The 14,198-nt window shown below is 42.2% G+C and overlaps 1 protein-coding gene across 5 annotated transcripts in view; it reads left to right on the top strand.

Moving 5' to 3' along the window:
- The window catches only part of MAP3K4 (mitogen-activated protein kinase kinase kinase 4), a 189,340-nt gene extending 175,967 nt beyond the window's left edge, over window positions 1-13,373 (top strand). For 3 of the 5 annotated variants that reach the window (XM_025202000.1, XM_025202001.1, XM_025202002.1), the window contains 5 exons: window positions 2,316-2,475; window positions 8,097-8,219; window positions 9,103-9,209; window positions 10,544-10,723; window positions 12,701-13,372. In XM_025202000.1, coding sequence (XP_025057785.1) covers window positions 2,316-2,475; window positions 8,097-8,219; window positions 9,103-9,209; window positions 10,544-10,723; window positions 12,701-12,721 — 591 coding nt within the window. In that variant the 3' untranslated portion in view covers window positions 12,722-13,372. Of the gene's footprint in view, window positions 1-2,315; window positions 2,476-8,096; window positions 8,220-9,102; window positions 9,210-10,543; window positions 10,724-12,700 lie in introns of all 5 variants that reach the window. The other 2 variants (XM_025201999.1, XM_025202003.1) reach the window with 2 other exon arrangements.
- Window positions 13,374-14,198: the final 825 nt, after the last annotated feature.

Genomic DNA, 14,198 nt, shown 5'->3' with positions numbered 1-14,198 from the left:
AGGGGGTCAGGCTAGATGATCTGTTCAGGTCCCTCCTGACCCTAGCTACTATGAAACTATGATATGATATTATGTGAGTGGCCCAAATACCTTGGATCACTAGATCAGGGTTAGCAGATTATGGCCATTAGCAAGCTATGGCCTGCAGAACCATTGGATCTGGCCTGCAGATGTGAGACTTATGTGGCATTTGGCAAGACGGCTTCCATCCATACCATGGCAAGGGAAAGCAGCAGCAGGTGCTTCCCTCTGTGCTGCAGTAGGAACAAGTGATGGTAGTGGGTGCTCCCACCCCACCCTTGGGGGCTGCAGTAATGGCAGGGTCCTAGCGCTTGCCTTCCTGCCTCTGACCCAAGCTGTGTCATTCTGGCTTGCAGCCTGAAAAGGTTACCAACCCCACTGTAGTTAATCATTGGTTAAAAACTAGAGGGTCTCCTTTCTCCTCCTTTGACATCAAACACCTACTGGTCATGTTTCTCTGTGACTAGTTTCAGGATGAATCTGGCTTTATATGCATCTGGGTGGCTGTTTCACCCAAGCACCTCTGCAGCCAGCATGTGGCATCCTGAGCATGCCCAGATGGAGGCATGGGATGGGTCTAGTTATGTTGAATTTCAAGCTTGCACATAAGTGCCAAAAACTGCAGTCATGTAAGTGTCACATAGGTGCATGGAGATGAAACAAGATGTGGTCCTAAGTAAATTCACAAACTAACTTAAGGCATGGACAGACGGCACCCATTTACAGTGGAATAGAAAAAGAATGCACAGTTGCCCAATCCAGTCAAGAATTATTTGAGTTCAGGGAATTATTTGAATCAGGGATAAAATTTCTTCAGTGAGTTCTGCCAGTGTAGGTATTGTCTGTCTGCAGCTTGTTGTTGGAGAGCATTTTTGCACATGGTGGGTTGTGGAGCTGGGCGCTTTTACGTAGCAAGCCATACTAATTAAAAACTCCTGCGCGTCACATGTATCAACATTGCTGCGTGTCTCCATGCTGAAAAAATGGCAGCGGGGTGCTTGTGAACTAAAGCTCATTGGATGTGTTTTATTTTAAAGTGCCCCACCACCGTTTTGTCAGCACGGAGACACTGATGCATGTGATGCATGAGGCTGCCGGAGCGCATCAATTTCTGTGCTCCAGCAAACTCAATGAATCATGTCTGCTCCAATACACTGGATTTCCAGGCTTACCCGCATGTGTGTAGGAGCCCAGAGAGCCTGTAGCCACTTGCTCAAGGCAAATAGGCTATTACCTGTCCCTGTGCCACATGGTGATGAAGTTCTATATGCAGCTGTCCCAGGGTAGTTGCACTGTTGTGTGTTCCTGATCCTGGTGTAATTTATAGCAGTATTCCATCGCATGCAATCACTTCCCTTTGTAGACAAAGCTACAAACATCCAGAAGCTCTAAAAAGCACTTTATTAACAGCACAAGACACAATTTCTTAGTGCCTCTCCTCCGAAGCATGCGGACCTGTAAAAAAAAAAAAAAAAAAAAAAAAAATCTTCATGTGAAAATTAAGAAAAAATTACAATGCATAGATTAGGCATTTCAAAAAGTAGATGTCTTTCAAATAGAGCTAGAATCTCTTTACTACTAGTTAGAGAACAAATAGCCCAAGGAGTCAGAGAAACTGGAAAATTGGCCCACGGAGCCTTTGAGACATTAGAATCTACAAGAGGGGGATAAAATAACTAGTCTTTTTTGCTTGTTTCTTTTTTGTTAAATACCCTAACTTAGTCACATACCATACTCAACTTTTTCCCAAGAATTAGTGGTTGAAAATTGGAGTGCATGTCTTAAATAAAAAACCTAGTTCTGAATAGGTTGGTTAAAAGGAACCTTCTTTCTGCCTTCCCAAAACAAGGTGCGTCTTATTTGGGGTATGTGGTACGTGAGTAAAACCAGTATACATAAATTGCTGTTATAGTACACAACAATATACCTGCCAGCTTTTCATAATGTATGTTGTTCTAGAATTACAAACTGTTCTACCAGCCCTTTGAGGGCTACCAGGATTCATTCATCCATAATTTGTATTACTCAGTATCACAGCTAGTGATATCATTACAGGATGATGCACAGAGGAGATTTTGTTTATGTATGAGAGACCATAATGCTAAAAATAAGTCTGTCGATGTAGAATAATATGATGAAATTTGTGGTTTAATAGTCTTGATAATCCCAGTTGAAACACTATTTTGAAAAAACAACTAGGTTTTGGAGGGAACTCCTGTTAAACATCAAAGATGTTAAATGTTAAAGATTAAAAATAAGACCAACACAACCCTCCAATTTGGTTCCCACCACAGGAGGAAATGTACATCTTCATGGAGTACTGTGATGAGGGCACTCTGGAAGAGGTATCAAAGCTGGGCCTTCAGGAACATGTCATTAGACTCTACTCGAAGCAAATCACCATTGCTATCAATGTACTGCATGAACATGGGATAGTTCATCGAGACATTAAAGGTAAATGGTAAAATAAGCAAATAAGGAAAGGTAATTTTGTTGCAGTAAAGTATTGTGAAGAAATAGTTGCAGAAGTCATTTATGGAGATTTAAAGTTCTGTACCCTAGAGCAGCAGTTGTGTTCATAACAGTCTTGGCCCCATACCTGGACAGTTTATAAGCTATTAGCAATTGCCCCATGAGGCACTTCTGTAACTTTCTTTGAAGACACTGGGAGCCCTGTGGCTCTTAATCCAGGTACAGAAATCTGACCCTTAGACTTTTACCCCTTAGACCAGTAACCTGCCAACTTTTTTTTGTTCTTGTTTTTGTCTTTTCAAGAAATTATGGAGTTTTTTGGGAGCTGAAGAGCAGCGTGCAGATCATATAATTATGTCTTTTTTTCTGCAGTTGTCAGGGCTCAAGAAGAGCACGTAGGATTTCTAAGGAGTGATTAATTTATTTTAATGGTAAAAGGCTGTCATAGCTTGAAGGGAGACTAAAGACTAATATACTTAAAATTATACTTATTTATTGTTTTTATGATGCATATTAGTCTACACAACTTGGCTTTTAGCTGTCCCTTACAATAAACAGGCTGAAGCTACAAAACCTGGGATTTTTTTGGCATGCAGAGACAGTTCCTCCTTCCTTTTGTTTCATTCCTTTTTCTTACTTGGTCACAAGCAGGCTTCTTCTCTTCTGCTTCTTTTGGGCATGTTCTCCTATTTAGTTTAGCAAGATATGTCTTCCTCAACAATGGCAGAGAAACCAAAGAAGGCAGAGAAAAATTGCTCTCAGCATATACCCTGTGAATGCTCAGTCTGATAAGACAGTGCAACCCAGCGATGCTGGGTTTCTATGTCCTTCTTGCTCACAGGGTTCTGAATCATCGCAGCAGTCTAAGGGATTCCCAGTTGCTCTTGGTCCTTTGGCCTCGTGCACCTCATTTGGGAAAGAACTGTCCACGACCCAGAGGCCTCCCACACAGGTAGGCCACTCTTGAGTCAGCTTTGGCATCTTTGTAGGAGACCATCACCCTTCCTTTTAATCTCATCCCCAAGCATTCTTGTCTTTCCTGTTCTCCTTCAGGGTCAAGGCTTTTTCTCCAGTTGTAAACTCACCTCTGAACTTCCCATAAGCACCAGGCATATGGTGGTCATACAGATTTAGGTGATTAAGGTTTGATTTGAGGTTAATCAGTTTTGAGGTTGCTCCCTCTTGGAAGAGGAAGTGTTAAAATCCAAGGCCTGTCATGGAAATTGGGTCATGTAAACAGTCAGGATTCCCTTTGTATCAGTGTAGGGCCTCCTTAACCCTATGGTGCACTTTCTAGATGACAAGGAGTGCGTCTTCCTCTTGTCCGAAGCAAAAACTAGTATTTAGTTCATGGAGTTGTATCACTGTATTATCCAATAGGGTCTTCATTGCCTCATCTTTCTCATGTCCAGTATTGGAGTGCTGCTTAGGAGCTATTCCAGTTTCAGATGTTGAAGCAGTCAGGGTCATTGCTGGTCATTCCATGCTCTAGATAGGGCTTTCCTAATCCTTAAAGTCAAGTTATTGCTCGCGTGGTGACTGTGAAAGGGTCATCTGTATAAAGGGGGCTTAACTTGACTTTTTTCCCTCATCCATAAATTTGGTGGATGAATTGGTTCATATTAGGGACTTGTTTAGGATGCCACATGTATGTAATCTGAGTGTAATCCCAGTGAGGCATATCTATACTCTCAACCTCGGTAATTAAGTAAATTGTGGTAGATTTTATAGGTTGCGATGGGCAACTCATGATCATGTACTTGGATACTTTTGCTTGCATAGACGTGGGACATTATCATGTAGTGTACATGGAGCCTTAGGTAAAATTGATTTTTCTGTGGAATATTCTCACTTCTCCCTTGTGGCACACCTCAGTGGACTGCTTTTCTTTTATCAGCAAATACCCAGTTATTCTTTAGTAAAGTCTTTCATGTGTGTTCCGTTGTTAGGGCTCATATACGTCCTACATGCTTGAAATGGGCATCTTTTGGCCAGCAGTATCCTTTGAAGTTGCATCTGTCCCCAGACTTTAAAGGGTTGATCAGGGTCCTTTGCATATTTTTGCTTCTTACAAGTTGTGGCTAGATTTTTGTTGTATATTAGGCTCTGATGAATGTAGTCATTATTTCTAGTCCTGTTTGGGTTTTTCTTAGTTTCTTTTCAGGTGTTTTGTTTCTTTGTACCTGGGTACTTGGGCTTCATTACTTATGGCTACAACCAAGTCTCCTACATTTAAACATTACCTGTATTGTGCAAGAGCCATACGCTTCAAAGATGGCCATACCACATGCCAGTTCTGTCTGATATAAGGACATATCCCTGAAATGGTCTCAATCCCCAAATCATTCACAAAATGAAGGCAGAAGACAGTTGATACTCACCTGAGACTTTTCTTACATGACAACTCACTGAGACCTGCCTTTTATCCTAGTACATGGAACACTCCTGCGAGAGAACAGTCTTTAAGTTAAGAGTGCTCCAGTGTTAGGCCTCATGAACTTCCTTCTAGAGCAGACTCTTCTGTTGTTCAAGCCTTCAGGTCCTTGGTTTTGCCTCCTGGGAGGGTAGAAAAGATAATTGCTCCACAAAAGATCTTAGGCATGGGTCACTTTCGGATTGATTTTTAAGAAAAAAGAAGCTGAAGTTACCTCGTTTCTTATCAAAGGGTGTCTTGCACTGTGAAGAACTTGTTTCCAAGCTTCAGCACTGGCTAAAGATTAGCTTCTTTCTACATTCATTTGCAGAACTGCAGCACTGTCAACAGGGTTCTTGGTACTGATGCTTGGTGACTCAATATTGCCAATAGCCTTTTTTGGTACCGAGGTTTTTGGTATGCATGGCTTGGTGCCATCAATGTGTTGTGTTGCTCATGCTACTGACTATGGCACGCAGGTTCATCGTACAAACTAATCTCATGGTTTGAACGCTTCTCGAGTCTCTACTGTTACAGTCTGCACTGTGCTACCACTTTTGGTACTTGTTTCTAGCTTGCCAGTGATAGTATGGTTCTGAGCTCTAAATGAGAGAACTTCTTATAACATGCTTTACAAAACCCCACCATCTCTTGAGGAGTACTATTCCTTCATTGAGAGAGTACTGTTTATATCTCAAGGTGAACAGCTTCTCCACCTCAGAGAATAAAAGGACTGCTTCTTCATGATACTCCCCCCAGATTGCATTCTCTTTATGACTTTTATGTATCTAATAGGGATTCTAGGATTAATTATTTCAGGAAAGGAGGAGCTGAAGATAGTATGTCCTCAGGGTAGCACCTTCATAGTCCCTTCTTCCCTTAAGTCTCTGCACTCTGACCACATTGGGTACTAACTTGGAGATGCTCTTCAGTCTCTTCTTATAGAGCTAGGTCCTCATCATTAGTGAGATCCTCAAGTATGCATCAGTAGCAGCTGCTCAAAGGACTGAGGCCCATCAAACACCTGCTACCTCTTCTTTATCCTTCGGTTAAACTGTAGGTCTTATTGCTCCATTTCATCCTGAACATTATAAAACTTCTTGGGACATTTTTCACAGGATTGCAGATGGCCTGTAAATCCCTTGTGAGACTGTGCATGAGAAGTCCCGGATATTTTCCATTTCTGCATACCAGAGTGGTATCAATCAGTGAGAGCCAGCAGAATGGGGTAACAGGTTTAATATCAATCCCACCTACATCCAAGAGAGTTGCCCGTGTCTGGCATTGAATACTTTTATGTTCGTTCAGTTCCAGGCTTGCTGGTTATGATAACTACACAAAGAAGTTATAGACAGCAGCAACCTAAGACCATGCCTTAGGAGAGAAACTAAATATCTGGATTTATGTGGGGGAAGATGTTACTAATCTGCCAAATTCCATTTCAGATTTGCTAACTAAGAGGCATTATTGTCTGGTTGTAACTGTTTTAAATGGCATGAAGTAAGCAGGTTTATAGACAAGCTATCTCAAAAATCTATTCATTTAAATCTTGATAGTAGAAGGGCAATTAGTGCCATGAACCTGGATGGCTGCCAAAGGGTTAGTTCATACATTTACAGAACAATAGTCCTGTGTGGAGGCATCTGATGCCTGTTTTGGCAGTGTTGTCTTACACTTAAAGTTAGGGTGATTTGTCTGAGCATTCACCCTTTACACATCAGGTTGCTGCTTCTGAGTCACTAGAACCACAATAGGTATGGAGAAACTGTGAAAGGAAGAACATGTACTTATTATATATGCAGCAGCTGTGGCTCATCGAGATGTGTTGCTCATCTTTACTATATGACCCTGCCCTCTTTACATGTTACTAGATTCTGGTAACATTTAGATGTTTGCCAAAGTTTGGGGGGACCCTTGATCCCCCTCTGCTATTTGTCCTGTGTGGGAGGAATGACAGTCCAGGGGCTGGTAAAAGGAATCCAGTCTCATGTGCTGAATATGAAGAACCCCCACAAGAGAAGACATACGGACACTACTACGCCTTGTGGAACTGCGGTCATTGTTCTGGAAGTAACTGTTCTTTCCCAACATGTAAAACTTCATTGGTAATCGAGGAACGGAACTTATTTTTGTCGCACACAGTCTCCTTTTAATACTATTATGTGTATAACTTCTTTCTCTCTCTTGCTGAAGTTAAATAACTAAACTCTGCTTTGAGAAGCTTTGGTACTTACTGAGGAACTTTTGCTTAAGACAGATAGAGTTTCACTATTATTGACCAATATTGCCTTTCTATAAACTGATCATTTGCAGGGGTTTATTTTTTTTCCCCTTAGTTCCAAAAGTATCTCTGTTGAAGAATGATGCTACGCTAACTGGACAAGCTAATATTCTAGAAGGCAAGAGGAGATGGGGGTTCCTATGCAAAAGTGGGAAACAGATGGAAAGGCCAAGGGCAAGACTCACAAAGGGATGTAGGCGTTCCCATACCTAATTTTTAGGCGCCTAGCTTCTGAGTGGAATTCTTACAGCAGTCGGGATCTTATGTGAAACTGAGATTCATAGCATAAAACCCTTCTGCACAATGGCCTGGTGGTTAGAGCACTTGCCCAGGAAGTAGGGACCAGTGTTCAACTCCTTCCAGAGCCTGAGGAGATTCATACCCACCTCTCACATCTTCTAGGAAAGTGCCATTATGGCTGAGCTAAATGCACACTGCACCTCTGTTGAAACTGGGCCACTGAAGCTACCAATGGGGCCAGAGAGAGAGAGCAAGCAAGGAGCCCAATTCTGTTGCTAAGTGAAGGAAGCACTCCTCTGGGAGAGAGGAAGGAGAGTCCTGGGTTCTTGCAATGCTGTTTAGTTATTGTCGTCAGTGTCTATGAATGAATAATGCTTAAACAGTACCAAAACCAGTAATCAGGACCCAGAATTCCCTTGCTTCCAGGGGGAGTACCCTCCTTCCTTTGTTTAGGGAGTGCCCATGGAGGCAAATTGTATGATTTTCCTCCCTTGGAGGAGTGTTCACTAATTGCTGGAACAAGGAGCCCCAGGTGACCCCTGGAAGTCTCTGCCATCCCTAGTTTCCTATGATACTGCTACAAGGTTTCAGTTAGCATATGGTACTAAAACCCAACTCCTCAGTTCAGCAGCAGTTTAATAAGTTGTTAAATGTTTGTGTACTTCCCAGGAGCCAATATCTTCCTTACCTCATCAGGACTTATTAAGCTGGGAGACTTTGGCTGCTCTGTTAAATTAAAGAACAACACACAGACAATGCCTGGAGAAGTGAACAGTACTCTGGGAACTGCAGGTAAGAGAGACTCTGCCAAAATGTTTTTCTGCCCCATTACTGTCTATGAAGCTCAGTCTGTCAGAGGGCAGTGCAGGGTCAAATTTCAGTGGAGCTCCAGTGATCTTACTTGGTAGGATATTGAGGGAAGGAGCGCTGAGACAACCGTAACTGGTAGAGTGGGTTTCTGGAGAAGGAAGTACAAAGTTTAGCACAGCAGAGTTTACACAAAGGAAAGAAGAACATAGCTTCCAAAATCTCTCACTTTATGCATTGTGCACTTCTTTACAGTACCTCTGGGCTATGTAAGCAGCAAACCATATTTAACTTTCTGGTCTACATTGTTTTGGGGTTTTTTTACATGCTTATTTTCTCTAAGCATGCTTGGTAATGCAAGACCTGGTGTGAATGGTTGTAGCTCCGTGGAGGTCTGTCGCATCGGATCTCAGTTTGACTCAACACGTTCCCACCGAGTTTTGCACCCAGAGGATAAAGACCTCCTAACTGGGTAACAATTCTGGAGACATACAACTGCATGTGCATTCGAAACTGGGACTGCACTTTGCAGGAGCATCACATTTTGAGAGGACACCATCCTCTACCCTTACCAAAATAGTCTAGCGTCCTTTTGCACAGCTGTTCTATTTTAAGAAAGGGAAAATAACTGAAAATGTGCAGTTTTTGCATCTTTATAATATCTCAGTATAAAAGATGCATATGCTGCAAATCCTTGAGAAAACAAGACAACAGTGAATGACGTGTTCTAACAAGCAAAGAGTAGCTAGTGGTAAATTGCTGCAGATGTATCAGACGGGGTTTGGTGGCTTTTCAGTCGCTTTTTATTTTGGTATGTACCGTTCCTTCTTTTGTATAAACTGACACTAACGTATGTATTTTTCCAAAGCATACATGGCTCCTGAAGTAATTACCAGAGCTAAAGGAGAAGGGCATGGACGTGCAGCAGACATCTGGAGTCTGGGCTGTGTTGTGATAGAGATGGTCACTGGCAAGGTAAGGACATTTCAGATGCTGTATGAAGCCAGGCTGATCCAGAGAGATCTCGGCTGCAGGTTCTGATCTTCAGAAAAGAGGCCTAGACAATTTTCACTGGTAAACAGTGTAAAAGTGATGTATGCATTTGCTACTAGCTGGAACCCCACAAAGAAAAATCCATTTTACAGGCTTGCAAACATTTTCATTTCCAAGACTGAGGTTTCACTGGTGTTGCAGATGGCACATCCATGTTTGGAAATAGAAAAGTATTTTTCTAGGGACATTAGGTATGATTTACACTACAGTCTTCTTCAGCTTGTGTAGACATACCTGAGCTTGTGCTTGCTAGCTTGGCTAGTGCTAGCAGTGTGGCATAGACCTTTGTGCAGGCTGCAAAGCCCAGCCAAGAAGCTCAGTAAATACTGGCGTGGTTAGCACATGGTTTGCTGTGTGCCACTGTGGTGATGCTGTTAGCAGTAGCCAATTATAGCTAGCTTGGGTGTGTCAACTCAAGCTGCAAGCCACAATCTGTTTTCTGGTTTTTCCCTCCAAATAGAATCTCTTTCTCTTCCTCTTCTGGAAATATTTGTAGTTTTGGAGTGTTGCTCAGCGGTGTCCTGAAATGGTTTTCAGACCTTTTGTGATACTTGTCTTGCATACCCTCTATCTCTGAGACATTCCACAAAGAAATCAGTGAAATCATTAGGAAATGTACACTGACCACTAGAAATGTCATGTAATGGATTTGGTTTTTTTATGATGATCAATTTTAAATTTCTTTATTCTCCCTATGCTCTATTTTTCTGTCCTACATAGATTTGCTGTATTGTTTCATAAATATGCTCAACGCATATGTACAGAATAATGTTCTCCACCCCACTGCAGTTTTAGGCATGCTTCAGACCAACGACCACAGAAAGCATTTCTGTCTTGGTTACCAGCTATCAGTCAAAGCTGTACTTTTAACACAGATTGGAGATAGGAACTGTGTCCATAAAGGGTTGACCTTGCCTTGCTTGCTTGCTTGCTTTCATACAGATGTAAAGCCTGCTTTCAGGATCCTGCATGTGCTATTCTGTGTAGTTTCCTATGCCATTCCTATTGCAGTATCTGAGTGCCTTAAGCAAGGCAGCTAATATCTGTCAGGTGTTTGAAGATGATGAGCTGCATAGCCTCATCTGAGGATCTTACTGTTTTTAGCAGATTTTTCTAAAATGGTGGAATTCATGCTGCTGAGTCTATGAGCTTTGGTTATTTCACTAGCCTTTCTGAGCTAGAGAGCTGAGTGCTTCCCTTGACTATTGAATCTCTTCACTAAGCCCTGAATTCAGCAGTCTTGTTATCTGTTGCAGCGGCCATGGCATGAATACGAGCACAACTTCCAGATCATGTATAAAGTGGGGATGGGTCATAAGCCTCCTATCCCTGAAAGGGTAAGTCCAGAAGGAAAGGACTTCCTATCTCACTGCCTGGAAAGTGATCCAAAGATGAGATGGACAGCTAGTCAGCTCCTCGACCATCCCTTTGTCAAGGTTTGTCATTTTGGTTTGGCTTTAGGATCATAGTGGGATACAAATCAGAAAGACCGGATGATTCTGTGAGCTGTAGGTACAACTGTGGGGCAGTATTTTGTACTAGGGTGTTATATCCAGAGAGTCATTGTAAAAATGCACACACAATGTTCGTGGTGGTGGCAAATGTTCTGGTTAGTTTCCTGGTTGCTAATTTTGATGGCTGCATTACCTCTGTCAAAGGAATGTTCTGCAGTGGATTTCTATGGGTGCTATCTGTGCACATCACACAAGATGCTCTGACCAGTTTTATTTAAGGGCTTTAAATATAGATTAAAGCAATCTGGACTCCCAGGTTTTTTAACTGTAAAAAAATAGGTTGTGAGAAGTTAACAGTAATAGCAACTGTGCTGTTAGTGGGGCTCCCACACGTATATGAGTACATTGACAATGATTTGAGTAACGAATGGCTGAAAAGTAAGTACCATAAATAAAAAGTAAATACAATATTCACCTGAATTCAAGGTGAGACTGAATTTAAGACAACCCTCCTCCCCCACATTGGATTGTATACATGGAAAATTATAATTTGTTTATACTTTTCAAGTCAGGAATCTAATTATTGGATGGTTGTGTTAAATTCACCCCATCACTGCAGGGGGGTGAGCAGTGGGGAGGCAAGTGACTGGGGAGAGGGAAAAGCAGCCTGACCCCCAGACTCTTGCCCCTATGCTAAGTGTTCACCTCCCTCCTCCTGCCTGCCCCCAGCCATTTGCCACCTGCTGCCCCCACCAGTGTATGCTTTGCTCCTGAGTGGTTCTGTGCTCACAGCGCTCTAGCTCAGCCAGGGGACTAGGAGCCGTGCAGGATCTACCAGAGATGCAGTGCTGATTCCCTCGCTGCTCTCTGGCTCTTATTTCCTCAACTTTGCTCTGGTGCAGGAGGGAGCCAGAGAGCAGCACAGGACCCAGCACTGCCTGCAGGTACTCAATTCTAAGTTGAGGCTTCATTTTTCCCATGAGGGGTGGACCTTGCCTTAGAATTGGGTAAATACAGTATATATCAGAAAGCCATACAGTGCAAGGTTCTGTGCTCGCTTAATGGTTCTTTTCTAGCTTTGTTTTCCTAGGGGTTTTTGGTGGCAGAATGGGATATTCATGGATGTTCCAGAAACATGGGATGAAAGGGCCCTGCTCACCTCAAAATTGTTTCTCATAGATATGTTGTTTAGTGGGATGGAAAGGCTTTGGTTCCTGCCATTTTTATCAGCTCTGTTGCAATTTTTATTGCAACTTTTGTTTGAACTATTTACCTGAAGATCTTTTAAGCTAATCTATGAATGACAATGGACTCATACAATCCCAGAGTCAGGAAAAGGACCCAATAGACTATCTAGCTCCTATTGGCCCTGGGGGAAGAGATTGTTTTCTGCAGTACTATTCTAGTTCAGGTAACATAGAGGAACATTTTCTTGCATAATCCCTACACCCTGGGTACTCCTCCATGGGACATGTTGCCAGGTAACAGGAAGTAATTGGAGGTAATGGTTTAGCGCAGGCTGTGATGATAGGTACAGTAGAACCTAAGTTATCCAAGTGGTGTGCACCCTATTTGGTTTTCAGCAGGTTGCCAAATCAAGAGCCACTTAGCTGTTTGCTGTGGCTTATACTTCAAAGGATGCTGCTTCTCCTGTCAGCCGAAGCACTGCCTGCTGTGGCTGTACTCCCTATTGGGTCACAAACTGGCATTTTCACAGAGACTGAACCCTGTGAAGAACCTGGGTATTACTGTTCTTTGTGTGTGTGCGTACACACATGCATGTGTATATATGTACCCGTGTACACAAGGAATAGTTTAAATGGCAAAAATATGTTAGCTATTCAATGATTCACTTTGGTGAGCAGGAAGAAGAGTAGACCTGTGGCATTTTTTTTCTCCCCCCACTGGAGTCCATGCAGCTTAGACTTGTGATTGCTGACCGTTTTGTGTGTCTTTCAGGTTTGCACAGATGAAGAATGAAGTTGCTCAGTCTCTGCCTTCTTGTTTCCTGGCAAAGCATCTGTTAATCAATCACTACTGTATGTAATATTTACATAAAGACTGTGCGGAGAAACAGTATAAAATTTAAACTTACCATGACTGAAGACTGCACAAGTGACAAGCGTCACTTCTTCTGCTGCTCCCGTATGTTTTACTTGGCACATGTTGCTCCTGTGACAGTGTCTGCAAGTTTAAAGAAGCTGCATGTTTCAGTGAAAGTGCCATTACTACTGTATATGGACCATTACCTTTTTTGTTCTTTCTCCTGTTTCTCATTTGATTGAGAACTGTAAGTTAATAGGTAGTATTTTTGAACTTTCTAGGTTCGAAAAAAGTTGTAGTGTTATCAGGCGTTATGGACCTTGTTTTTTAATCTCCTGTTTGTTGAGTGCACTGACTGTGAACTTTTACTCTGTTTTTTTTTTGTTTGTTTTTTTTGGGCCAGCTTCAGATTTGTTATGCAAAAGGCTGTTTAATGAAATTTAAAAAAAAAAACAAGTTTTCTCAATAAATGGTTTATTTTAGGAAGTTTTTTTCTGCGTCCTTTATTTCATTTGCTGGAGAGCCAGCTGATGTCTGTAACAAATACAAGACATTTTGAAGTGAAATGTGAACAATGAAGTTTTATTTCAGCATCTTTTTCATCTGAAAGGAAAGGGAAAATTTGGTCCCTTGGGCTGAAGTTTTCCTGAAGCTTTTCAGCTTTGGGCTGAAACTTTTCACAGTAGTCAATGCCACTGAGTTAACCAGCCATTATAAGTACCAGCCGAGTCCTTTCGTGATATCATTAAAAATGTTTTCAGAGTTCTCTTGCTTGCAGAGAGGTATGAATTGATACCTACAGGACTGTTCATTTACGACACCCAAGATTGCGGTGAAGTTAGTTTAATTCAGTGGGTACATCCACCTAGTAGTGAAAGGCGAGTACAGCTTGGATAGCAAGCAGTACCCACGTCTGCTTCAGTCCAGCTAATACGTGTGTCAACAGCAGTGAAGGGTGGTGTCTCTGATGTGGCAGTTTGTTGCAGCAAGCTTGTTGACCAAGACATTTCCTGGAGGTGTTTTTGTTTTGTTTTGGTGTTTTTAAAAAAGAGAGCATGGGAGGCAGAGACAGGAAGCTGCTTAGCTGTGAAGATGTGTTTGGGTCTCTACAGCTGTACCACAGACATGGATAATCTTTGCAAACAAAAGTTGGTTTGTCGCTGTCATTACTTTTAAAATGTTCTTTGAAACTTACAAAACAAGCAGGACTTAATTTATTTAGCTTCATTTTTTTACGCATTTCCCCTTTTTCTCCCAGTCAATAAAGCAGTAATCCCAACTCAACCACAACACCCTTAAAGTAATTTCAGGGAGGAGACCGCTGCTGAACTGCAACCTCGGAGGTTCTGTGGGGCGTTCTCTCCTGGCAGAGCACCGACTCCATCAGGCACTTGTTCCGCAATCCTCCAGGCCG

Source organism: Alligator sinensis, unplaced genomic scaffold (genome assembly GCF_000455745.1).
Source record: "Alligator sinensis unplaced genomic scaffold, ASM45574v1 scaffold682_1, whole genome shotgun sequence".
Lineage (NCBI taxonomy): Eukaryota > Metazoa > Chordata > Crocodylia > Alligatoridae > Alligator > Alligator sinensis.
The sequence above is the reverse complement of the archived record's forward strand: the minus strand, read 5'-3'. Positions and strand labels throughout refer to the sequence as shown.